Source organism: Drosophila virilis, unplaced genomic scaffold (assembly GCF_030788295.1).
Source record: "Drosophila virilis strain 15010-1051.87 unplaced genomic scaffold, Dvir_AGI_RSII-ME tig00001479, whole genome shotgun sequence".
NCBI classification, from domain to species: domain Eukaryota; kingdom Metazoa; phylum Arthropoda; class Insecta; order Diptera; family Drosophilidae; genus Drosophila; species Drosophila virilis.
Window position 1 is genome coordinate 724057 of NW_027212837.1, and position 26896 is coordinate 750952.

Below are 26896 nucleotides of genomic sequence, written 5' to 3' on the forward strand. Positions count from 1 at the left end.
ATAACAGAGGCAATCCTCGAGGCGGCTCATATGGATGCGGTGCAAACAGAGGACCCAGACAGCAAAAGCAGATCCGACAATCCCCCTTAAGCAATAATGAATAAAGCTTTTGCATATAATCTAAGTCTGAGAAGTCTCATCAAAATACACAATGGAAAAAATAATATGCCATTAACTTTCCTAGTTGATACAGGAGCAAATGTTTTAATTTTAAAGAGCAAAAAAACAGATTCAAATATAAATCAAGACTACAAAACAATTATCACAGGAATTGGTCAAGAAATTTTAGAGTCAATTGGACAATCCAAAATTGATTTACATTTCGATTACTTCGTAATCAGTCACAATTTCCAAATAGTCCGCAATTAATTTCCCATACCTTGCAATAGATTCAATTGACATGGACTCGACTTCATCAAAAAATTCAATTGCATAAAAGATTTCATCATGAAACCAGAATTATTTAATTATGAAATACATGTGCCGCTTTAACACAATTATATTGACAGCTCAATCAGATTTAAAGAGAAAAATTACGCTTCCGGCAAATGAAGATACAGTTCTTATACCAAACGAGTGGGGTAATAATAAGTAGCAAACAGTATCGTAACAAGTAATATCGCAATAGTCCGGATTTTAAGTACAACTTGTCAACATATAAAAATTCAAAATCCCAAAATCCCATTTATGTATGTATGTACTAAATGCTGTGAGATATTTAGTCTAGAAACAGAAGCAATTTCAACCAATAATTTTTATAAATTTTATATATTTGCAATAAAGAATCCTTCTTCAAAGCTGACAAGAATGAGATTGGACTTAGAAGAGTATCAATTAAAAGTTGAATACCTAAAGGACAAAAAAGTAACCACGTTATGCATTATCTCGACTTAATACAAATAAATATAAACATTTTGATGGTCCAAATAAGATCGTCAAAAAGACAGGAAAACATCTGCGCAGATGAAAAAATTAAAATGAATGATAAAATATATGAGCCCAATGTCTAAAAGCAATAGCGACGTAAAGAAATTTCTAAACATAATAATGAATAATCTCAAATGTATACTCAAAAGAGGAAACCAGATTATTTCACTATTTTCAGTTAAAGATTTATAATCTAAAGAAAAATGCGATTTAGGTACATTTTTTCAAAGGCTTATTTCAGAAGCCAGGATACACAATATCATTAACTTACAGATGTCATCAATGGAACAAAATTTTGAATTTGTCACGCTAAATTAATTTCAAAATGAGGGCAACAAAAATTTACTAAATATAAAAATAGCAGCGATTACGCGTACCCTATCAGAAATAAAGAAACTCTACTGTCGGCCAAAAATGACACAAACCATAAAAAAAACTATGTAAATGTGAGCTTAGACTGTGAAAGAGCTAAAACTACAACACATACAAAAGCCCCAATGATTATAACCAACACCCCAAACACAGCTTTTTACACTGTTTTAATTGATACCATCAGCCCATTACCTCGAACTGAGAATGGCAATGAGTATGCAATAACTATAATATGCGACCTTACAAAATATCTAGTTGCAAATAAAAGCGCAAAGACAGTATCCAAAATAATATTTGAATCATTTGTACTAAACTACGGTCCTATGAAGATGTTAATATCAGACAAGGATACTGAGTATTAAAATTCACAAATTAATGACCTGTGCAAATTATCAACATCACATCAAAACCAGACTTTAAGAACAGTAGAACATACATACATCGAACATACAACGAATACATTCGATTGACAAAATTGATTGGGACGAATGGTTGAATTACTTTACACATTGTTTTAACACCACTCCATCAACGGTACATGATAACTATCCGTATGAGCTTGTTCACGGTAGATTACCAGACAATTCAAAGAACTCAATACTTTAACGAAAATAGAGACAGAGTATATACAATTTAGATGACTATGCAAAGTAGCTCAAATTTAAATTACAGTAAGCTTATAAAAGATATTCATGATAGAAATAGAAAAACAAAACCGTAAAATAGAATATCATAAAAAAGTTAATGCCTTACTTAAGAAAGTTTGAAAAAAACACGTTTGTTCGCTCGCAGGTTATTTTTTCTTCTGTTCTATATTTTCAGAGTACATTACAATGTATTAGTATAAGTGAGGTGAATTTCATGTTCCATGTACTGGTTCCGGAGTTACATGGCGGTTGGATGGCGACTGCCGAGTACACTTCTTGTGTGAACATGCCGCCCGCCTTGCAGTATTGCAAAAAGAAAAAGGGAGAGGGAAGTGGCTCTGTTCCTACTGGTGAGCGCAGGAGCCGGAAAGTATCCACCCGAAGACCGTGTTTTGGGCCAGTGGTGCGCCGCCATGGCTCGGGAGGACGCCTTGGAGAATTAAGTCTGGGTAGATATTCGAGCTTGAAACCAGATTGGAGATTTTCGGCTGGAACCAGCGATCGTCTGCCAATCGAACGTTGTTGAAAGGCTCGTTCAGTTTCTCGCTGACGAGCATCGTTGGAGTTCGATACCGGAGATTTGCCATCACCTGCAGGATGACATCTCGCTGAAAGCTAGAGGTCCTGAAACTTATAATGGCCGAGCAAGCGTTGTCTTTACCGACGCGGGTGACGGATAGCCCGGAGGCCTTAGCCAAGGATGCGTCGATAAGACTTTCCGGACAGCACGGGTCTAAAAGTGCCCGAGTGTCGTGGGTCGCCTTGCCATTTCCAAGTCGGATGAGTGCTCTCGGGAGCACGGTTGTTCTTTTGTGTTCCATTAAAGTCGACAAGGAGATGGAACCAGCGGATGAAGGCGGAGCGGAGCATCGCGCTTCGGCCTTGGTGCTGCGCATAGTTTGGGATCGCTCTGGAGATCGCGATGGCATGCGACGCGCTTCTTGGAAATGATGCAAGGTGTGATGGTCGCCCTGGCACTTGCGGCACTTGTCCTTGGACTGGACTCCCCGGAATGTTGGTGATCCAGGCAGTTTGGGCAGTATTTGTTGACCATAACTGCTCGGAGTCTCTTCTCTGGAGATAGTCGCATGAACCGCTGGCACTTTCGCAGCGCGTGGACTCGGCATACTCGGCATCGGAACGATATCGTTGCCGGTCGGCTCTTGGATCGGCCTTGTTGTTGGCGTGGAGCCATCGTGCTGTTACGTGAAGAAGGTTGAAAAAAAAAAAACATAATAGACATTACTGATGCGGCTTTATACGGATGGTCCGCAGACCTATGGATCTAGGATTCTAGTCTTTACTGGAGATTCTACTGGATGGAGAATGGAGAGTAGATTCTATCGGAAACAGGATTAGCTTAGAGATAGGTCTCTTGGAGACACCTCGGGCTGTTAACATGACATAACACGACCACTCGGACTCTTTGGTCGTCGCCAGTCATTAACTGGAAGATTATCTTCTTTAATGATGGCTTTATCGTCCCGTTGTAAGTCTCGCGTTGGAGTTTGCCATTTGTTTCTTTTGTGTAACTCTAAAAGATACTCATGTTTCCAACGGAGACAGAACTGTTGTTGCAAAGCCCTCAAGCGCTGCCAGCGGTTGATGATGGACGCGACGTTTTCCTTGATCTCTGGCTCTGTGGCGGAAAGTAGAGGACCGCCGACTAGAAAATGACCGGAAGTCAGAGCTAGGAGATCAGTAGGATCTTCTGACATTGGAGATATCGGTCTTGAATTCAGGCGTGCTTCAACTTTGGATAGGAGCGTGGAAAGCTCTTCGAAGGTGTATTTGGAGGTCGATGTAGACTTATAAAATAGATTTTTGACTGAAAGCCGTCATTCGTGAGCGGGGACTTGAAGACAATTGCCCTAGCTTCGCCGCTGGTTTTGGAATTTAGATGAAACAATTTTTCCACCGGCGTCAATCTTGGATTGTTAATATAAACCGCTGTAAACAAGTCTCGGAAAGTAGGTCAGCGTAGGTAATCCCCACTGAAAACTTCAGTGTCGCATGGCGGGAGACTGCAACCCCTGGACATGGAGAAGTTGTAGGGGGTTTGCTCAGCTTGTCTATTTAAAGCCGTGGCTCTTTCTATTTTTGCACTTAGTTTAGCCGCACGGAGTACGAGTAATCATATTTAGCTTGCATAGCCACCAGGTCACTGCTGCCGCAAGCGCCTTTGTTGAGAGCTTTGGAACATAACTCGTACTCGCGTTCTACCTTTTCCCATAAAGTCTTAATCTGATCTCGTCGGACTTGGAGAGTGAACAGTGACACGTCACTGTCCGCTGCGTCATTGATCTTCACTTCAAACTGGCCTAGTCGGTCAGTTATAGAAACGAAGTCGTTCAGTGCCATTTTGCTTGACTTCTGCATTTTTTGTCGAACGAGTAATTTTTGGGGTAATATCTCTTGTTGGAATCGGACTCACAGTCTTGCGGACGGTTGTGCTGGTACTCTTGACCTTGAGTTTCCCGAAAACTGCTCTAGGTGAGGTTAAAGGTCGCTTTGACTCCTTAACGGACGGTGCTGTGAGTCGCTTGTGGCTGTTTTGATTACCGCCGATTGGCATACTACTTCCCAGAACCAAAAATTGTAATAACCAGGTGAAATGTGATCAAATACAAATAATTTGAATCAGCCGAGCGAAAACGGAATAAGAAATGGCACAGGAACGATGGAATCGAGATATCAGAATAAAATGGAATGACCGAAATGGTGTTCCCTATTGTCTCCAACGAAATCGGAAAATTGTGTTAAATTAATTATTTTTCTAATAATTTACTAAATTGATGCTTATTTAGCTTCCTTTACTTGAGAAACAATCTTATTATTTCTTTATTGAAATACCAGAGAATTAATTCTCTTTTGACAAGGCCGCCGTGTAGGGGAAACGGATTACGCAAAAAAAATTGATGCTTATTGCCTATTACTTATTCTAAACGCAGCTCAATGGAAGGTTTTTTGTCATAGAATTATTTGTATAAATTGTTATTTTTAAGAAAAATCGCACGGATATTCGATTTATTACGCAACTTGGAAACGTCTTAACTTATTATTATGATTCATAAATTTTTATAAGCATAAGAAAAGTAATGCATATGTTTGTATTTTATTAAGTAAACGCAGCTCAATGGCAAAGTGGAAACATACAAATATATAAAAGTTTCTCAGAATCAGTTTATCGAAAACCGTTCTTGATACTTTACAACCCTGATGTTTGTTTACCTTTTGCACTTGCCAATTAATTGGTAAAATTAAATATATAAATTGATCTTGAAGCTGCTGTGGAGGAAAAATAGCAAACGATACACATATAATATGATGTGCGTGTGTGTGTATACATGCAGTTGAATTTGCACAGTGTGGTTTTAATTAACTAAATACCAATCAGAATTGTGTGTCTTTTTTTATATATAGGTATGTGATTATTTGGTGAAGGTTAGAATGGAGCAGCGCATACACTTGTTCGACGGAGCGAAAGCCTGTGTGCAGATATGTCTTGATGTACTTGCATACATCAATATGGCGATCGGTTAAATATTTGGGTATGCACTTGTACATATATGTATATACATACATATGTACAGACACCAATATGGCGACCATATCGGAGTCACTTTCTGTTTTATTTGTTTTAATATTTGTCACTTTTTAGATGCCCTTATGAATACGAACAATATTTTATTTGCAATTTTTAATTTTTTAAATACAATTGCCACTCGCTTTAACCACGGACAATGTGAAGCAAAAAAATATGTTCAGACGCACAAATATGAATTAATCGGCCTGGAGTTGCCGGAAATTTGGCAATGGACGAGTTGAGGTAGGTGCACTTCTACCTTGTTTGAATTTGTAGCTGTTCCTGGAACCTTTTATTGCAGATCCACCAATGCCTGCTGGGGCGAACTGGATATGCCAAATGTTGAGAGATCCGGCTCGAAGGACTAAATGATGTAGTAGGGCGTCCGCAGGGCTTCCAGATGAACTTTACGAATTTCTGTATCGTTGGGGGAGCGTTTCTGCGCTGCACAAATTTACTTAAAAAGGTTTGAAAAAAAAAACACATTTCTTCGCTTGCAGGTTATTTTTTCTTCTGTTCTATATTTTCAGAGTACATTACAATGTATTAGCAAAGACAATATAAACACTAAGATGAGTAACGCCCATACATTTGAATGCGACTCAAAATTTCTAGCCTGGCCTTTGAGGCTTCGTACGGCATGCCTGCCGACTGGTTGTTCGTTCTCCAAAGACCAGACGAACGAATGCCGAAGTCGCGGCTAGCTGATGCTGACTCGAGCTACGAAGTTTGTCGCCAGCCTGCATTCAGCAAAGCTGGACGATGCTACTTTGCGTCGCTTCGTTTTCGAAGTACATTGAGCGAAAAAGTTTAGAGCTTACGATCGACGCAATGTGCTTGTGCTTTATCCATGAAATGCATGATTTATTTAAATTATATATTTTCCTATATATTAACAAATAATTTTACAGGAAAATTTAAGAACTTTTATAATTTTTACACAAGGCGCTTCTTGCGCAATAACTATGTTAAGAAAATAGCACACATAGATTGATTTCACTTTTCTTTTTGGACAGTGTATGCTCAAAAAAAGTTCTTGTCTCAGCCAATAGCGTGCGTGCACCTTTCGTTGTATTCGTGAATTATACATGCATAAGAACTATAAAGTATTATGTATGTGTTGTTATTCATTGCTGTGGCTTTAGCTGGCAAGAAATTAATTTTGTTAGTTTTCTTACGCAATTTCATTACCTATCCCAAATTTGTGTTGATATATGAATGCATTTTGTGTACTGAGGTTGGCTCCGCAGAAAATATGTATTTCTAACCCGTTTTTGCCTCGATGCACGCAAGCTCAATAATTCGACGGTGAAAGACGCGTATCCACTACCTTGTATAGAAGGCATCCTATCAAGATTAGACCAGACCCACTACATCTCCAGTGTGGATCTGAAGTTCGCATATTAGCAGGTCGAACTAGACGAAAAAAGCAAGCCCCTAGTTTCGCGTCATGCCGTTTGGTTTATGCAATGCAGTCCAACGTCTAGTTCATCTGATGGACAAGGTAATTCCCAACGAGTTACGGTCCAACGTCTTCCTGTACTTGGACGACTTATTAGTTATTTCCCCTGATTTCCCCACGCAAATGCTTGAGCAGCCAAACTCTCTATTGGACTGCGAAAATCCAGATGTTGCTTCCGGGCATTAAAATACCTAGGATTCATTATTGGTGGTGGCACGCTTTGCATGGACCCCGAACGGGTTATAGCTATTAAACGAAGCCCCGTGCCTCGGTCACGCAGAGGTTCGCTTTTTTTTGGGTACAGCAGGTTGGTACCGGCGCTTTATGCGAGATTTCGCGGCAATGGCCGACCCACTGACTAAAATGTTAAAAATGGATAGCGGAGAGTTCGTATTGAGTGACGAGGCAACACGAGCCGTTGAACAATTGAAGATCGCCCTGATCACGGCCCCAGTACTGGTGCACGCGGATTTTTCCAAGCCGGAGCCGTGGGAAAGGTTACGGAAAACCTCCTCGAATTTGAGACCACGAGTACGTTCGAATCAGGACAAACTACCGGATCTGAAGGTTGAAGGGAATTTACTTTTCAAGCGTTTGGGGTTCGTCCACTTGGTAGACGAGTTAAAAGGCACCGTGTGGAAGTTATGGGTGCCAAGCTCGTTGACAGCTGGCTTAATAGGCTCAAGTAGATGAGACGGCTGGTCATGGGGGTGTCGTGAAAACGCTCGAAACTTTACGTAGGCGGCTTACTGGTCCGGCATGGGTAGTCAGGTAACAGATTGGGTGAGACAGTGTGTGACATGCAAGGAAGGGGTAATGACCGGTAAAGTATATATTGACTTTCTGGGAAAGTACCCACTTCGTAGTAGTCGCCCATTTTTCAAAATTCACTTTCTTGAAAGCGATGCGGGAGGCTACGGCTCTTAACGTGGTTGAGTTTTGGGTCAGCGAGGTTTTTTATAAGATTGGAGTACCCGAGGTCATCCACTCTGACAACGGATGACACTTGATGTCCAGTGCATTCCAAAACAAGACAACAACATCTCGCACATGCGCCCTGGAGGCTACGCACCACAGATCTATGCGAGCGAGCGAGTTAATCATACCGTGTGATCCCCTTCTTTGCTATTTTTATTATTGAATTGCAAAAAAAAATTCCTTAACTGTTAACGTATTGCAAAAAGCAATAGTACACAAGAACAATAATACACCGTCGTGCGGCGCTTAAAACAACAAGAAAAGGGGTACTCCATTAGAGCAACCGCAGCCATTTGGTGGCAGACAACGTCTAAATCCAGCGCCGGAGGACGTTGGCCAGATCAACCCAGATATTTGCGGGCCAGATTTTCCAAACACGGCCAGACATCGACGGCGAGACGAGCCATTACGGACGGGACTCTAACGACGAGAGGCGGCCATAGACGAGACCCCGCCTACTTCATCACTGAGTGAGTCCGTTCCACGTCGTTCTTCCCTCGCCCGAATAAAAGGGAGAGGCCGAAGCAGACCCATATTTGAGGGTCTCTGAAAGAACAGATTTTTTTAAAATTGTTAATTCTAGTCACGACTAGTCGCAATTAAGTAAATTTACGCATTATACGTATGTATATACGTATACGTATATATATATATATATATATATATATATATATATATATATATATAAATATATGTTATGCTCAGATGAAGAAGACACCTTATGATCGCCCCACCCAGAGAGCTCTTTAGGCAGGCACGGTAATCTAAACGCTTTTGACGAACATAACGCCTTTTGTTGGAAACAGATATGTATACATGCATTTATCTTAGCGGGTACTTGCTCCCTGTTGGTGTAATAATTACCTGTATTGATATGTCTCCCCTTGTTTTTCTTTCATTTGTTGACTGGCAATAAGTTTTGACCGTGTTTTTACCTCCTGTTCCGTACAAACGTTGTAAAACAATGCGTTCTGTACTAAATTTAAGATTTTAAAGATTAATATAAATTGTCACGAATATGAAATGATGCAACACGTTAAATGCACCTGTTGAAGGGAAGTTGCGAGAAATGTTATATATATATTCTGTAACAAAAAAAAAATTGGAATCAAAAATTAATATAACTTGTTCTAAATATAATAATATACCAACTTATCGTATGCACCTGTTTAAAATGCCCGATCTGTATCCTGCAGGGAAATAAGAAATAAGATTAAGTGTTAATCGCGATAAGGAATGCAAACAATTACATACCGTACCGTAATAGCCGGCACAGGCTGATGCAGGCCATATAATGGCCAAAATGTGGGAGACAAGTAGGTGATCGTCTCATGTTAGGGCGGGTACGCTGGGTCCGGAACCGGGACCCGATCTGGAAGAGTAAAATGGATTAATAGCGTTTTCATTATTTGTTAGTTTATTTTAACGTCTCACCGTTGTTGTTTACATTTACTTATCGTCACAGCTGTTTATGTTGTTTATCTGTAAGATGCTCCTATTGTTTAGTGTTATCGATTTGTGGTTCGTTTTGCATAGTGTTGTGTAAGTCTGTTTTGCTGTAGCTTTGTTGTTATCGATTGTACGGACTGCGGGCCAGGGTTGGGACTACACCCAGAGAAACCGAGGAGCCAGCCGGCGCGGCCCAACCAGAAACAAGCAGTTTCGTAACACTCTATTGAAATAAATGTACTCTCTATGAATAAAAACAAAACATTTATTAAAATACATAGATTAATAATAACTTTATAAATTTACGATATTTTTCAAAAAGAGGTAGGTGTGGTATGCACATATCGAGAGAACACTGTGCTCAGCAATATGTCCAATATATACTCTATATATACCAATAAACATAAATATTTGAATGCAACGACACTTATTCTCTGTTGCATAAACATATGTCATATTCAGTGCAGTGCATATTCAAGTACAGTACCGAAATATGATCGGCTACGCGTGTCTCGACTATAGACCAGCCGCGTCAGCATGTGTCCCATGCAGTGACCGCTTGCATAAGATATATATGTGCACAACACGCTCTATCCTACCAGCGAAGTTTTCGCTGTTGCATAAATGCTACATATATTCGTTTCATATGTTATATATAAAACGACTTATTTGCAAAGGGCAGCGCTGCCACCAGGGACTGCTTAGCCTTAGGCTTAGTAATAGTTAATACCAAAATGTAAAAGCAGATTGATAAAAGTGTCTGGAGCGATAAGAACAGTCGCTCCCTCTAAATCTCGTAACTATAACTGGATTCATTAATTGTACAACGGATATAACCGACAAAACCGAACAAAGGGAAATTGTTATCACCGAACACAACAGACCGCACCGCTCTGCCCAAAAAAAAAAAATGTCAAACAAATATTGCGTGACTATTTCTTTTCTAATATGAACAGACTAGCTACGGAAACTGACCTTTTGAACAAAGTATGACAGAAAGAAAACTGACGACACTATTGATCTAATCCTCCTATCTACCATTGCAGATAAAAGGAGCATTCATTCCGTCACTAATAGAAACCCGATAGAAATAGTGCAATATAGTTAGAATCTTAAGTAAGGGAAAAACTCTAAAGAGCCCAAGACAAGAGCCTTGAACAATCAAATAAAGATAGGCCACATGCGGAATTCCAAAGAGGAGAACGAGTATGGCTAAAAGCAAACAAACGACGGTACAAAATCACACCATTATGTACGAAAGAAACGATCATCACTGAACACGAAGGTTCTTATTAAAGAGGGGGTGGTCTATAAAGACAACCTCAAGTAACACGATTAAAGATACCTCTAATATTTAAGCAAAAACTTTTATTGCATTTCTTCCAAGATACATTTACTCCCTTTAGGCTTATGCGTTCTTTAATTCTGATACCAACTTACGACTACGACCCTATAAGAATAAGTATTCAACCAGGAACACATCGGTGATATACTGACTACAGATCTTTCATATATCGATACATTAATAACAACAAGTAAGAGGTTCTAGTTGGGAGCTCCCGACTAAGGAATACCCTGAACCCTCTTATTCCAACACCAAACAAATCAACAAAAAAAAGATGCCTTGGCAGGGTTCGAACTCGCAACTGACCACATTACTTGCTGTCGACTCTACTCAACAGCAACACCAACAGCTACTTGGTTTAACAGGGTACTACAGGAAATTTGTAAAAATCTACACGACTATAGTAAAACAACTCACTTAATTGTTACGGGGACATAACGGTATGGTTTCAAAACATGTGTCCAAAAAAACAGAAATATCTCTAGACGAAGAAGCAATCTCTGCGTTTGAAAACTTAAAATCAAACTTGATTGCAAACATCGAACTAACTCAGCCAGATTATACAAAAAAGTTCGTCCTCACCACAGACGCTTCCGACATCGCCTAGGCGCCGTCCTTTCACAGGAAAACAAACCAATCACCTTTGTTTCAAAAACCTTAAATAAAACAGAAATAAATTACGCCACAAATGAAAGGGAATCATACGCCATTGTATGGGCATTAAAAGACCTTAGGAACTACTTGTATGGTGTTATAAATTTAGAAATCCAAACAGACCATCAACCACTTTCTTTTGCAGTTTCTGCACGAAACCCTAACTCACAAATGAAAAGATGGTATGCTTTCATAGAAGAATTTTCCCCTAAAATATTTTACAAACCAGGATCTACCAATGTCCTCGCTGACACGTTATCAAGGGTAATGATCAATCATATTTCCAACGAAAGTAATCTCGTGTCCGAAGAAGAACCGTCGTCCGATAATGAAACTATTCATTCAGCCGACAGTAGTTATAAAAGCGTAATTGAAGAAACACACAAACCATTGAACCAATTTAAACAACAATTACTTGTTTCTAAAAACAACATAACAATTCATGAAAAATATGAAGTTTTCAACAAAACAAGACATATTATAGAATACGACACAGTACACAATTTAATAATCATACTTAAAGAATTTCTTCAACCAAACCAGAGTTCATTGCAGTCTCGAAGATTTACACGAAATCCAAAACTCATTAAAAAACACTTTTAACAAATTTTTATTTACTAAAAAGTTTGCCGTAGACATCGAAAACAAAAATAACCAAGAAATTATAATAGAAGAAACACATGCTCGTGCTCATAGAGGCTTACACGAAAATCGTAAGCAAATTCTCAAATACTATTATTGGCCAACACTAAATAAAACCCTTTAGCAACACATACGCTACTGCGAAATTTGTAATAAAAATAAATATAACAGAAACCCTAAGCAAATTCCTATTTCTAAAGCCCCTATTCCGGAGAGAGAAGGTGAACAATTACATATTGACATTTTTTATGCTCAAAAATTAACATTCTTGACATGCCTAGACGCATATTCTAAATTTTTAGTGATTAAGGAAATCAATGACAAATCAGATATGGCAAACAAAGTGTTGGAACTTATCCAAACTTTTCCTTTCGCTAAATCCATAATGATGGACAACGAACCTACGTTTTCCTCGACACAATTCAAATCGTCAGTGTCTCGTTCAGGTATAGCGATCTATTATGCAGACCCCAGACACAGTTTAAGCAACGGTCAGGTAGAAAGAGTTCATTCAACAATTATCGAAATTTCCCGTTGCATTCAAGAAGAATACAATATAATGGATCATTCCGAAGTCGTATACCGAGCAGTTAAAGAGTATTACAACACAATTCAATCGACAACTCAACAAAAACCATGTGACATATTATTTAACAAAATAGAACAAAAAACATTTGGGCTTGGGCTGATTTTAATTTTTCTGACAATTTAGGGTGTTCTATTTTGTTAAATAATATGTCACATGGTTTTTGTTGAGTTGTCGAGCCAAAATGTTTTTTGGCTTGGGCTGATTTTAATTTTTCTGACAATAGAGTACCATAACAAAAAGAGGTCTCCAAAAAATTGCCAAGTAGGTAAAATAATTTATGAAAAAAAAAAACATGGCGAACGAAACAAACTACAACCTAGATTTAAAAAACAGGTAGTTAAAGAAGACTTAGGAAATATAACCAAAATAAACAATAGGGATCGTATTATTCACAAAGACAATATCAAATTCTAACCTATTTTATGTTTTTTTTTAATGTATTTTTAAAATGCACATTTTATGTATCTTATCTCATTTACTGCCGTTTTGCGGTGCAGACATTATTAATTATTCAAATGATGACAATGTCCTACTTGAGGATACAGATAATCTTTTTTATACGAAGCATACGGAAGCATACTAACCTAAGTTTATATAACGATATTTTTGAAAAAGAATTAAATTTTCTTAAAAACAAAAACAATACAATTGATTGGGAAGTAACCTTGGAATTGAATTTAATCAAAACACTCCTTTCTGAACTTACACCTCACAAAATTGCCGAACGTAGTATCAATGAACTAGGCTCAATTTTTAAATGGATCACAGGAACACCAGACCATGATGACATAATAACTATTCAAACTAAAATCAATGAACTTGTTCAAAACAATAAAATGCAAAATCAAATCAATTCTGCAATTTTCAAAGAAGTCACTAAAATCACAAATCTTTTAAGAGTTATTAAATTTAATCAGGAATTATTTATGAAAAAATATCGACTTAAGTTGTTATCACTGTACCTACAAAATCTGCTTGATACTAACACATTTTCCAAAGCCGCAATATTGAATCCAAAAATCTTAAATAAACAAGACATGATAAATATATTATAAAATATCATAAATATCAATAAATACAAATAAAATATCAATATAAATATCACTCTAATCGATCTTGTAAAAATTTCCTCTTTTTCGATCGTTTCATACCAAGGTTTAATCATAGTTTTTATAAAATAGCCTACAATTAATTACAATTGTAAGTTATATCACGCTAATGCCATATCCCAAACAGATGGAAAATTGTTCGTTAACGACAAAATTGCTAAATGTAATAACACGTTTTACCTCATTGATAACTTTAAAAGAGAAATTTATAATAGTTTTGCCCACATTCATTTAAAGTTCTTAAGTTCTTAAGCATATGTAATTCACGCATACAACCAAAGGTGCTTGCACGCTATTGGGTGAGACAAAAACTTTTCTCGAGCATACACTGTTCAAAAACTAAAGTGAAATCAATCTAAGTGTGCTATTTTCTTATCGAAGTTATCGACAAGATGCGCCTTGTGTGAAAATTATTAATTCTGAAATCTTCCTGTTAAATTTATCGTTAGTATCAATGGTAATATATCATTTAAATAAAGCATGCATTTCATGGATAAAGCACAAGCATTTTGCGTCGATCGTAAGTTATAAACCTTTTCGCTGAAAGCAGGCTAGTCAAGCAAGTTAGTCGCCATAACTTCGTTGCTCGTGTCAGCAAGCCGCGACTTCGGCATTCGTTCGTCTGGTCTTTGGAGAACGAACAACCAGTCGGCAGGCATGCCGTACGAAGCCTCAAGGGCCAGATGAAAGGCCAGGCTAGAAATTTTGCGACGCATTCAAATGTATGGGCGTTACACATCTTAGTGTTTATATTGTCTTTGCTTTTGGTCTCTTGACAGTTGCTCAGTAACAGTCTTGTATCTTAACAGTTGCTCACTAACAGTCTGGTCTCGTAACAGTTGCTCAGTAACAGTCTTGTCTCTTAACTGTTGTTGACTACCAGTCTGGTCTCTTAACAATTTCTCACTAACAGGCTGGTCTCTTAACAGTTGTTGTTTATTGCAACCTTGTTGTATTTCATTATCCATCTTTTCGGTTTCTTTCGCCTCAACCAGGCTTAGGGTGTTTAGATTTTTGGTCAGACCACATGCACTCATGAAATCACTGCCCAATACTACATTATGACTCATCCGCAACAACAATTAATTCAAAATAAACTTTTATTGATTCTTTGAAAATATAGCACGACGTTTTTTCACTTACATTAAGTCGGCTTTTATTAAGTCCAAAATATAAATTGACAACTGCATTTAAGGGATTTCAGTAGGTATATATGCGCTGCCGGAGTCTATGAGGCATTCTGTTATAATTGATAGTTTAATGGTATGACTAAAGTACATTTTTAAACACCTAACGTAGTTGTTGTCGCACATTGAGCTACAAAATGGTCCATCTCACCGCATGCGTAACAAGATCCAGGGACCCTCTTTGGCTTGCGGCAATCCTTCATGAAATGACCACTGAAGTTGCAGTTTCTGAAACGTAGGCTATTGTTGACCAACACCTTTGTTGACGCCCGCTATTGCTTTGTAAGAATTATGTTGGCAAACGCCTGACGCATCTGCTCAGGATTAGCGAAACACTGTACCCGCGATTGGTAGCTGAACGTTTCGGACGGAACTCTCTTGATGATTTGATCCAGCAGTTCGTATTCGTTCATATTGATAGTCTGGGCTAGCATCATCTACTCTTCAAAATAAATTGAAAATTTTTCTTGTGGTTGCCACTTGCGCTGTTCAAACTTGCGTCGCATGTCCGATTTTGAAATTTTTTCTCCGAAAGCCACGATCAGCTAACGTCGCCTCTTTCGCGAGTGCAATTGTTGCAGATGATACGTGATTCGCTGTAGCTTTTTCTCTTTCACGCGCTTGTAGAGTCGTATTCTGCTGCTGCACGACAGTCACAGTCGAGTCACATCGTCGGCATTTAAACCTGGGCCACTGCCGCGTACAATCCGTGGAAACTTGTTTAGACGAGCTATCAATTCCACCTTGCTGCCTGTTGTCGGTGCTCCTAAGACAAATAGCCAATATTTTGATTGGATGACCGTGAAAATGTTCAAATCAATATTTTTTTAACGCTAGGTTGAGCCACCTCTGAATTTGTGGGAGAGAAATGTCGCTCGTATTTATTTCGGTACGTCTTCTTTTTTCAAGGAGAACTGACAATCAATCAATCAAACATGTACATGCGAGACAAGGAGTGATTAGACTTGTCGAGCTCTTCTTACAAGAATTAGAGTACAACAGGAATGTTAGAGATAAGCGAACTTAAGACAAACAGGAGATTTTTGCGTAAATGGCCTGACTATGTGTCTGACTGTATGTATGTCTGTCTGTATGGATGTATTTATCCTACTATCATATTCTTATCATCAATTAAGAAATTGAGGATCGAGGTCGCGAGGTGAACATTCGTAAAAAGGCACCGGCTTTGTTTCTCGTGTCCACGTTGTTGTTGGCTACAAAAGAAGAATCTGCAATAGGGGCAACGAATGCCAAGTTAATGGATGCCTGGAGAGACATCATCGACTTTTACATGATCATGATGCAATGAGTCACAATGCACCGCAGCCAGCAGGTGATAGAGTGATGAATACTGGACGGATGACGCAGACAGCGTATCCTCACACAAGGGCACCGCAGCTCAATCGTCGCAACAAATGAACTTTAGTTGTGTCGATTCGGAACTATTCCTATTCGCCTACTATTCCGCATACTGCCATTGACGTTGTCCGTGTCCAATCTGAGCTTACCAATGCAAAGCCTGCATCGACGTGACATCCAAATGTCGGGCAACGGCGTACGGCTTCCAATGAAACCGTATCTTGGGGCGGTACCAAAACTTCTGATTGGACTTGACCATGCGCATCTTGGACTACCAATGCAAACAAAAAGATTTGCACCACAGGGACCATATGCCGCAGCCACCGAACTTGGATGGGTGGTTTTTGGACCGGTAAGAGGTCAACCGACGGCAACGTCATCAAAGTCATGCCTCCAAGCAGTGCCGCAGGAGGATGCAATCCAAAAGATGGTAAACGACTATTTTGATATCGTAAGCTTCGGTGTGAAACTTACGCCATCAGTCGCAGGCAGCGACGATGCACGAGCACACTAGATACTCGAAGACACCACGGTGAAAATACGATAACGTTACCAGACAGGTTTATTATGGAACCGTGATAATGTTGAGTTGCCACGAAGCTATGGAGTTGCCACAAAGCTATGGAATGGATACAAAAGATTGATCAACATTGAGAGAAAGATGAAGCGTAACGATCGGATTAAACAAGCCTATATGAAAATTATGGACAATTATGTTCATAAAGGTTATGCTCGAAGAATGAAGTAACATGAGGTCGCTTTAGCTAACAGCGACAAATGTTGGTATCCTCCGCACTTTGGAGTTGAAAGGCCCACGCCCGGTAAGATATGACTGGTGTTCGACGCGGCAGCAAGAGTTGGTGATAGTTCATTGAATTCGGCATTATTCAAGGAGCAGCAACACTATAAGTCGTTGCTGGCTGTTCTCTTCCATTTTCGGGATGGTGCCGTTGGCGTTTGTGGAGACATCCGAGAGATGCTCCATCAAGTGTTAATTCGATCGCTGGTTAGATGCGCCCAGCGATTCTTGTGGCGAAACGGCGATGATCGCGCGGTTAAAGTTATTTTTGAATGACACTATGTGGACGACTATGTGAATAGTTTTGATAGTGAAGGTGACGCCATCACCATATTAACAAGAATACGAGAAATACATGCAAATGCTGGATTTGAATTGAGCTACTTTACTTCCAGTTCGCCTACTGTAGCTGACGTGCTGGGCCAACATGGGGCTGCTAGGAGCAACGGATGGGGCGAAGCTGAAGAAAAGATTCTGGGCATGTGTTGGCAACCAGCCACGGACAATTTCATATTCAACATGAAGTACCATAAAGTACCCCATAAAGTAAAAGGAAATTCTTGGGCTTGAACATGTCAACATTCGATCCTCTGGGATTTCTTACCCGCCTCATGATAACTGGAAAGTTACGTATGCGTGAGATTTGGCGACGGAATGTGCAATAAGATGAACCCTTGCCAGACGAGATCGCCCGGGCCTTTAGCAAATTACTTCAGGATATGAACAACGTGGAAGGATTTCGGAGCTGTGCGGGCAATACAGCTGCACGTTTTTGTCGATGCTAGACAGTCAGCATTTGCACCTGTGACTTACTTGAGGGTCACCTACGCTAACAAGGACGTGCAAGTATGCTTCGTATGTGCCAATACGAAGTGTGCCCCAATGAAGACGATGTCTATTCCACGACTGGAATTGCAAGCAGCCGTCTAGGAATGAGGCTGATGGGCACTCTCAAAAAGGAGCACAGTATAGCGATCAGCGATGCTATACTATGGACTCACTCCAAAACAGTGCTGCGTTGGATAGGCAGTACCCACCGTCGATATAAGCAGTTCGTCGGAAATCTTGTGGGAGAAATTTTGGAGTCAACAAAGGTTTCCCAATGGAGATGGGTACCTTCTGCTGAAAATGCAGCTGACGACGCAACGAGGCCGCATTGCCACGGAGACCTCAGCCAACGGTTACGATGGTTAGACGGGTCAACATTTTTGCTGGCCGCAGTCCGAACCGGGCATGGAACACTCATCCTACGAGGATGAACAACAGATGCCAAGTGAATTTGCCTTAGTTGGAGCAAATAATTTTTTCATTTAATTTCAGAGATTCTTTAGCTACAGTCGGCTGGTTAGGATGGCGGCTTGGTTTTCTGACGAGGCTCGAGCCTCATACAATGAAGAATCAGTATGTCATTGAAGCGACATAAGAGGTCTGGCGCCTTACTTGGATGACAATGAAATTCTTGCGTGCATATAGCACGATCGATGCCGCACTGTGTATACCGCATAGTGCGAGACGGCCAATAATCTTGTCACACCGACACGTGCTGACGGAACTGATTGTGTATTACTACCATGTGAAAATAAAGCATCAAAACGTGGATGCAACGATAGGCCAAATCAGGACCACATTTTGGATAACAAAGCTGCGTCGACTGTTGCGTACAGTAATATCTCGATGAAGTGTGTGCAAATTACATAGAGTGCAGCCAGCGTTACCTATAATGTATCCTCTGCCAGAGGACAGACTGGAGGCCAATGGATGGCCATTTTAGTTTACGGGTCTGGACTATTTTGAACCACTCCTTGTGACGATCGGACGTTGAAAAGAAAAGATATGGGTCGCCTAGCTTACGTGTTTAAAAACAAGGGCCATACATTTGGAGCTGGCACATGACCTGTCAATTGATTCCTGCATAATCGCGATCAGGAATTTTCTTTGCTATCGCGGACCTATACTGAGGTTGCGCAGTGACAACGGAAAGAACTTTGTTGGAGCCGACAGAGAAGCCAAAAGGCTTATAGATGTATTCGAGCCGGAAAAGATTCAGGGGGAGTTATCTTCTAGAGGCATTAAATGAATCTTCAACTGCCCAACGAACCCACCTGATGGAGGAGCCTGGGAAAGGATGGTGAAGTATGTCAAGAGAGTGCTACGCCACACAGTAAAGGAGGTGGCACCAAAGCAACACGTACGAAGAGTTTCCTGATTCAGGCCGGAAACGTTGTGAATTCTCGCCCGCTTACAGACTTGCCGGGGTCTGTGAACCAGGAAGCCCCCCTAACACCGAACGATCCACTCAAAGGAGTGGCCAATCTGCAATCTGCCTGCAACGCCCGCTATTCACGAGCAGCCGAACGAGAGATGTGCCACTCATTATTGTCGTGAGTTCGAAGGCCGTAGAAGGAAAGATTTTAAGGGAATATATATATTTAACTTCTAACATATGTAATCCGTTCAGATTAAAGCACTTGCACTAGCACGTTTTGCATTACGCCGGGGGCCAGGCGTACACCTTGCAGTATTCAAATTGCAATTCCACCTGCGTTTGGCACGCGACATGATCTTTTATTCACAGTTCTTATTGTAAGAATCTGCAGGGGCGACTTGCGCTGGAGACAAGACGTGGTGTAACTTTGGAGTTACAGTGTGTGTACATGGACACAGCACAGGCAGGGTCTACACCCAGTTAAAGAGTCAATATTGTTACGCAGCCAGCGTAAAATATAGTAGAAACCATCTCCGAGCTGAGTAGGATGTCACAACGGTCACCCAGGAAAAACCCACGCTTGAACGATGGCCAGCAAATAGCTACCACAGCGAGTGGGACGCACCCGATGTGGACAAGTAGAATGGTGAGCACTATATCACAAATGCAAGTTCCTGCTGTTAGTGCATCACAAAGCCCCAGCACCGAGGATGTAGGCACAAATGTACAACCTACCGGCACTGTGGCTGTGGGAGCCAGTGCACGAGCCAGCATATTGACATGAGCGGCAACCCCAAGCACCCAACTCTCAAGTACGCCAGTCATGGATTTGATAAAGAGAGTCGCTGCGCTAGAGCATGAGTTACAGAGGTCAAAAACTGGTCAAGCACATGTGAGTACAGTTACTGGAGCCATTGTCGAGTGGAAGTTTGAGTGAAACTGCAACTATGAGTGCAGTCCCAAATCCAAGAGTAAGTTTAAGTGAAAATGCAATTTTGAGTGGAACTGCTATTTTGAGCAGATCGCCGTCTTTAAGTGAGGCCTTGCCTACGTCAATGAGTGGAAATTTGGGAACACCGTTGTAAACGGTAGAGCGGGCTACAGCTATGGATAACTGCTCTACAACATCAAGCCTCTCGACTCCATATTGATCCGCAGGCATTGCACAGCTAACGCTCAGCCACACTCCGGCATAGGAGAACCAACAAGCGAAAATTTGGAGCCAACGCAGGAAACTGAGAACTTTGCATGGACGACTGCCAGGAACGATGTGAACAACGTAATGGAACAATTACGTTTCCGGTATGGCCGCCCAGAACAGCTAAATAAGCAGCCAGCTAGTTAGTATTCGAGAGTGCAGGCAATTCAGGAGCACAGTATTGCTAAAATCTTGCCATATGCTACACGCTTGGGTAACCTTGCCGCCTTTCTACAATCGGCTAACGGATAGCAGCATTTAGCGAATCCTACACTGATGGAGGATTTGGTCGCTAAGCTACCACCAAGCAAGAGGGTGGAATGGGCCAGATATGCAGCTACGATTAGGCTTTTCTCGACTGTCGTATATTTAAGCGCGTGGTTAACAGACTACGCCAATGTGGTATGTACGATTGTGGACGTCGATAGTAAGGAGAAAAGACGTAAACTGCTGCATGCCAACATTGACCAGAATAATGAAGGGCGTCGCCGAGGTCGCGCCAAACAGTGTCCAATCTGTAATGGACAACACGCAGTCAGCGACTGCAACGAGCTTAACTTAGCCTCTCCGCTAAAAAGGTGGACAGTGGTAAAAAGGCACCGGCTTTGTTTTTCGTGTTTACGAGGTGGCCACATGGCAAGAGGCTGCAATAGGGCCAACGAATGCCATGTTAATGGATGCCGGAAGAGACATCATTGACTTTTACATGATCATAATGCCATGAGTCAAAATGCACCGCAGCCAGCAGGTGATAGAGTGATGAATACTGGACAGATGCCGCAGACAGCGTATCCTCACACAAGGGCACCGCAGCCAGTGGATGCTCAATCGACGCAACAAAGGAACTTATGTTGTGTTGTTGCACGGGGCCAATAAGTGGATACGCTCTTCTATGAGGGCTCATCTGTTACGATGATCGCGCCGAGCTACTGCGCGATCTACATATCAAAGGGGAATGCAGGCAACTAAATATACAGTGGTTTGGTGGAAGACCAACCAGAGAGCCGACCACAGTGGTAAGCATGGAAGTTAGTGGAGCGGACAAACGCAAATGTCATGTGTTGCGAAATGTGTACGCCGTGTCCAATCTAAGCTTACCAATGCAAAGCCTGCATCGAAGTGACATCCAAATGTCGGGCAGAGCCGTGTTAGCCGGCTGATGGACACTGTCAAAAAGGACCACAGTATAGCGATCAGCGATTCTATACTATGGACCCACTCCAAAACAGTGCTGCGTTGGATAGGCGGCCCCCACCGTCGATATAAGCAGTTCGTCGGAAATCGAGTGTTAGAAATTTTGGAGTCAACAAAGGTTTCCCAATGGAGATGGGTACCTACTGCTGAAAATGCAGCTGACGACGCAACGAGGCCGCATTGCCACGGAGACCTCAGCCAACGGTTACGATGGTTGGACGGGCCAACATTTTTGCTGGCCGCAGTCCGAACCGGGCATGGAACACTCATCCTACGAGGATGAACAACAGATGCCAAGTGAATTTGCCTTAGTTGGAGCAAATAATTTTTTCATTTAATTTCAGAGATTCTTTAGCTACAGTCGGCTGGTTAGGATGGCGGCTTGGTTTTCTGACGAGGCTCGAGCCTCATACAATGAAGAATCAGTAGGTCATTGAAGCGACATAAGAGGTCTGGCGCTTTACTTGGATGACAATGAAATTCTTGCGTGCATATAGCACGATCGATGCCGCACTGTGTATACCGCATAGTGAAGAAGGCCAATAATCTTGTCACACCGACACGTGCTGACGGAACTGATTGTGTATCACTACCATGTGAAAATAAAGCATCAAAACGTGGATGCAACGATAGGCGACATCAGGACCACATTTTGGATAACAAAGCTGCGTTGACTGTTGCGTACAGTTATATCTGGATGTAGTATGTGCAAACTACATAGAGCGCAGCCAGCGCCACCTATAATGGGTCCTCTGCCAGAGAACAGACTGGGAGCCAATGGATGGCCATTTAAGTTTACGGGTCTGGGCTTTTTTAAACCACTCCTTGTGACGATCGGACGTTGAAAAGAAAAGAGATGGGTCGCCTTGTTTTCGTGTCAGATCAGGAACTTTCGTGATCAGGAACTTTCTTTGCCATCGCGAACCTGTTCTGATGTTGGGGCCGACAGAGAAGCCAAAATGCTTATAGATGTATTCGAGCCGCAAAAGATTCAGGGGGAGCTATCTTCTAGAGGCATTAAATGGATCTTCAGCTGCCCAGCGAACCCAGCTGATGGAGCAGCCTGGGAAAGGATGGTGCAGTATGTCAAGATAGTGCTACGCCACACAGTAAAGGAGGTGGCACCAAAGCAATACGTAGGGAGAGTTCCTGATTGAGGCCGGGAACGTTGTGAATTCTCGCCCGCTTACCCACTTGCCGGTGACTGTGGACCAGGAAGCCCCCCTAACACCGAACGCTCTACTTAATGGAGTGGCCAATCTGCCTGACACTTCCGCTATCCACGAGCAGCCAAGCGAGAGATGTGCCTCGAGGAAACAGTGGCACATAGTGCGGCTGTTACGAGACCGTTTTTGGAAGCGGTGGGTCTTTGAGTGCCCACCTACTTGTGCGACGCGTGAAATAGTGTACGTGCGTTGAGCAGATACGCCATGGTGATATGGTGTTTATATGTGACCCGGCCGTGCCACGCAGAGAGTGGCGAAGGGGCATAGTGGAGGAGCTCTACCCTGGACCAGATGGAGTTTCTCGAAGCGCCAGCGTGCGCATGGCGGACAGCAATCTAGTAGGACTGATAACTACTTCCCGTGGCTAAACTAGCCATACTGGATTAGAGTGAAGCAGGGCCTTCACGTTTCGCGGATGTGGAGGGAGGAATTAAGTCATCGATTGCTTAGTATTAAGTATATCTTAAAAGTATGTATTTTTGCCCTCTGAATGACGGGCACTTGAATGTTAAACTCATTATTGTCGTGAGTTCGAAGGCCGTATGAGGAAAGATTTTAAGGAAATATATATATTTAACTTCTAACATATGTAATCCGTTCAAAATAAAACACTTGCACTAGCACGTTTTGCATTACGCCGGGGGCCAGGCGTACACCTTGCAGTATTCAAATTGCTACTCCACCTGCGCTTGGCACGCGACATGATCTTTTATTCACAGTTCTTATTGTAAGAATCTGCAGGGGCCACTTTCGCTGGAGACAAGACGTGTTGTAACTTTGGAGTTACAGTGTGTGTACATAGACACAGCACAAGCAGCGTAAAATATAGTAGAAATCATCTCCGAGCTGAGTAGGGTGATACAACGGTCACCCAGGAAAAACCCACGCTTGAACGATGGCCAGCAGATAGCTACCACGGCGAGTGGGACGCAGCCGAAGCGGAAAAGTAGAATGGTGAGCACTATATCACAAATGCAAGTTCCCGCTGTTAGCGCATCACAAAGCCCCGGCACCGGGGATGTGGGCACAAATGTACAACCTGCCGGCACTGTGGCTGTGAGAGCCAGTGCACTAGCCAGCATATTGACACGAGCGCCAAGCCCAAGCACGCAACTCTCAAGTACGCAAGTTATGGATTTGATAGAGTCGCTGCGCTAGAGCATGAGTTACAGAGGTCAAAAACTGGTCAAGCACATGTGAGTACAGTTACTGATCCCGTTAAGTTGAGTAATGCTGGCGCGAGAGGTAAAGCTAACCTGCCACCATCTTTGATCGGACCTTTGCGTGAAGAGCCATATTCGAGTGGAAGTTTGAGTGAAACTGCAACTATGAGTGCAGTCCCAAATCCAAGAGTAAGTTTAAGTGAAAATGTAATTTTGAGTGGAACTGCTATTTTGAGCAGATCGCCATCTTTAAGTGAGGCCTTGCCTACGTCAATGAGTGGAAATTTGGGAACACCGTTGCAAACGGTAGAGCGGGCTACAGCTATGGATAACTGCTTTACAACATCAAGCCTCTCGACTCCATATTGATCCGCAGGCATTGCACAGCTAACGCTCAGCTACACTCCGGCATAGGAGAACCAACAAGTGAAAATTTGGAGCCAACGCAGGAAACTGAGAACTTTGCATGGTCGACTGCCAGGAACGATGTGAACAACGTAATGGAACAATTAAGTTTCCGGTATGGCCGCCCAGAACAGTTAAATAAGCAGCCAGCTAGTTAGTATTCGAGAGTGCAGGCAATTCAGGAGCACAGTATTGCTAAAATCTTGCCATATGCTACACGCTTGAGTAACCTTGCCGCCTTTCTACAATCGGCTAACGGGGAGCAGCATTTAGCGAATCCTACACTGATGGAGGATTTGGTCGCTAAGCTACCACCAAGCAAGAGGGTGGAATGGGCCACATATGCAGCTACGATTAGGCTTTTCTCGACTGTCGTATATTTAAGCGCGTGGTTAACAGACTACGCCAATGTGGTATGTACGATTGTGGACGTCGATAGTAAGGAGAAAAGACGTAAACTGCTGCATGCCAACATTGACCAGAATAATGAAGGGCGTCGCCGAGGTCGCGCCAAACAGTGTCCAATCTGTAATGGACAACACGCAGTCAGCGACTGCAACGAGCTTAACTTAGCCTCTCCGCTAAAAAGGTGGACAGTGGTAAAAAGGCACCGGCTTTGTTTTTCGTGTTTACGAGGTGGCCACATGGCAAGAGGCTGCAATAGGGCCAACGAATGCCATGTTAATTGATGCCGGAAGAGACATCATCGACTTTTACATGATCATGATGCCATGAGTCACAATGCACCGCAGCCAGCAGGTGATAGAGTGATAAATATTGGACAGTTGCCGCAGACAGCGTATCCTTAGGGGCACCGCAGCCAGTGGATGCTAAATCGACGCAACAAAGGAACTTATATTGTATCGATTCGGATGGAGAGCGCCTACTATTCCGCATATTGCCAGTGACGTTGCACGCGGCCAATAAGTGGATGCGCTCCTCTATGAGGGCTCATCTGTAACGATGATCGCGACGAGCTGCTGCGCGATCTACATATCAAAGGGGATACAGTGGTTTGGTGGAAGACCAACCAGAGAGCCGACCACAGTGGTAGGCATAGAAGTTAGTGGAGCGGACTAACGCAAATGTCATGTGTTGCGAAATGTGTACGCCGTGTCCAATCTGAGCTTACCAATGCAAAGCCTCCATCGAAGTGACATCCAAATGTCGGGCAAAGGCGCACGACTTCCAATGAAACCGGACCATGCGCATCTTTGACTGCCAATGCAAACAAAAAGATTTGCACCACAGGGACCATATGCCGCAGCCACCGAACTTGAATAAGTGGTTTTTGGAAAAAGGTCAACCAACGGCAACGTCATCAAAGTCATGCCTCCAAGCAGTGTCGCAGGAGGATGCAATCCAAAAGATGGTAAACGACTATTTTAATATCGTAAGCTTCGGTGTGAAACTTACGCCATCAGTCGCAGGCAGCGACGATGCACGAGCACAGGAGATACTCGAAGACACTACGGTGAAAATAGAAGAACGTTACCAGACAGGTTTATTATGGAACCGTGATAATGTTGAGTTGCCACGAAGCTATGGAGTTGCCACAAAGCTATGGAATGGATACAAAAGATTGATCAACATTGAGAGAAAGGTGAAGCGTAACGATCGGATTAAACAAGCCTATATGAAAATTATGGACGATTATGTTCATAAAGGATATGCTCGACGAATGAAGCAGCATGAGGTCGCTTTAGCTAACAGCGACAAACGTTGGTATCTTCCGCACTTTGGAGTTGAAAATCCAAAGCCCGGTAAGATAAGACTGGTGTTCGACGCGGCAGCAATCGTTGGTGAAATTTCATTGAATTCCGCATTATCCAAGGAGCAGCAACACTATAAGTCGTTGCCGGCTGTTCTCTTCCACTTTCGGGATGGTGCCGTTGGCGTTTGTGGAGACATCCGAGAGATGTTCCATCAAGTGTTAATTCGATCGCTGGTTAGATGCGCCCAGCGATTCTTGTGGCGAAACGGCGATGATCGCGCGGTTAAAGTTATTTTTGAATGACACTATGTGGACGACTATGTGAATAGTTTTGATAGTGAAGGTGACGCCAGCACCATATCAACAAGAATACGAGAAATACATGCAAATGCTGGATTTGAATTGAGCTACTTTACTTCCAGTTCGCCTACTGTAGCTGACGTGCTGGGCCAACGAGGCGAAGCTGAAGAAAAGATTCTGGACATGTGTTGGCAACCAGCCACGGACGATTTCAAATTCAACATGAAGTACCACAAAGTACCCAACCTTTAGCAAATGGCTTCAGGATATGAACAACGTGGAAGGATTTCGGAGCTCACGCCAATACTTCGGCCAAACACCTGTGCGAGCAATACAGCTGCACGTTTATGTCGATGCATCAGTCAGCGTTCGCACCTGTGACTTA

The 26896-nt window shown here is 42.2% G+C and overlaps 2 protein-coding genes across 20 annotated transcripts; one reads left to right on the forward strand and one right to left on the reverse strand.

Moving 5' to 3' along the window:
• The first annotated feature begins 2009 nt into the window (after window positions 1-2009).
• On the forward strand, window positions 2010-8032 carry LOC26530709 (uncharacterized). 4 transcript variants are annotated; one of them, XR_004302826.2, is made up of 5 exons: window positions 5126-5275; window positions 5370-5497; window positions 5698-5775; window positions 5834-5998; window positions 6063-8032. XR_004302826.2 is itself a non-coding variant. In XM_070210863.1 (2 exons), exon 1 carries the CDS (start codon window positions 2583-2585, stop codon window positions 2895-2897), a length of 315 nt encoding a protein of 104 aa, XP_070066964.1. In that variant the 5' UTR covers window positions 2010-2582; the 3' UTR covers window positions 2898-5275; window positions 5370-5497. The 4 variants fall into 4 exon arrangements, 1 of the variants encoding a protein (XP_070066964.1); XR_004302825.2 differs by having other exon boundaries at window positions 5148-5275; window positions 5344-5497; window positions 5608-5775; XR_011417180.1 differs by having other exon boundaries at window positions 5608-5998.
• A 75-nt stretch (window positions 8033-8107) lies between these two features.
• Window positions 8108-9561, reverse strand: LOC116649923 (uncharacterized). 16 transcript variants are annotated; one of them, XR_011417178.1, is made up of 6 exons: window positions 9407-9561; window positions 9232-9344; window positions 9138-9162; window positions 9019-9057; window positions 8837-8948; window positions 8108-8518 (listed from the first exon to the last, which is right to left on the reverse strand). XR_011417178.1 is itself a non-coding variant. In XM_032433202.2 (6 exons), exons 2-6 carry the CDS (start codon window positions 9303-9305, stop codon window positions 8428-8430), a joined length of 354 nt encoding a protein of 117 aa, XP_032289093.1. In that variant the 5' UTR covers window positions 9306-9344; window positions 9407-9560; the 3' UTR covers window positions 8108-8427. The 16 variants fall into 16 exon arrangements, 4 of the variants coding, with proteins under 4 accessions (XP_032289093.1, XP_032289095.1, XP_032289092.1 ...); XR_011417172.1 differs by having other exon boundaries at window positions 8837-8943; window positions 9227-9344; window positions 9407-9560; XR_011417173.1 differs by having other exon boundaries at window positions 9227-9344; window positions 9407-9560.
• Window positions 9562-26896: the final 17335 nt, after the last annotated feature.

What these genes read in the sequence shown, in the direction of transcription:
- LOC26530709 (XM_070210863.1), top strand. Translation starts at nt 2,583, where the DNA reads ATGGCCGAGCAAGCGTTGTCTTTACCGACGCGGGTGACGGATAGCCCG.
- LOC116649923 (XM_032433201.2), bottom strand. Translation starts at nt 9,305, where the DNA reads ATGAGACGATCACCTACTTGTCTCCCACATTTTGGCCATTATATGGCC. An exon ending in AGCCTGTGCCGGCTATTACG is followed by an intron (nt 9,163 to 9,231) that starts GTACGGTATGTA and finishes ATTTCCCTGCAG; the next exon opens with GATACAGATCGGGCATTTTA. An exon ending in TCGCAACTTCCCTTCAACAG is followed by an intron (nt 8,944 to 9,018) that starts GTGCATTTAACG and finishes AATTTAGTACAG; the next exon opens with AACGCATTGTTTTACAACGT.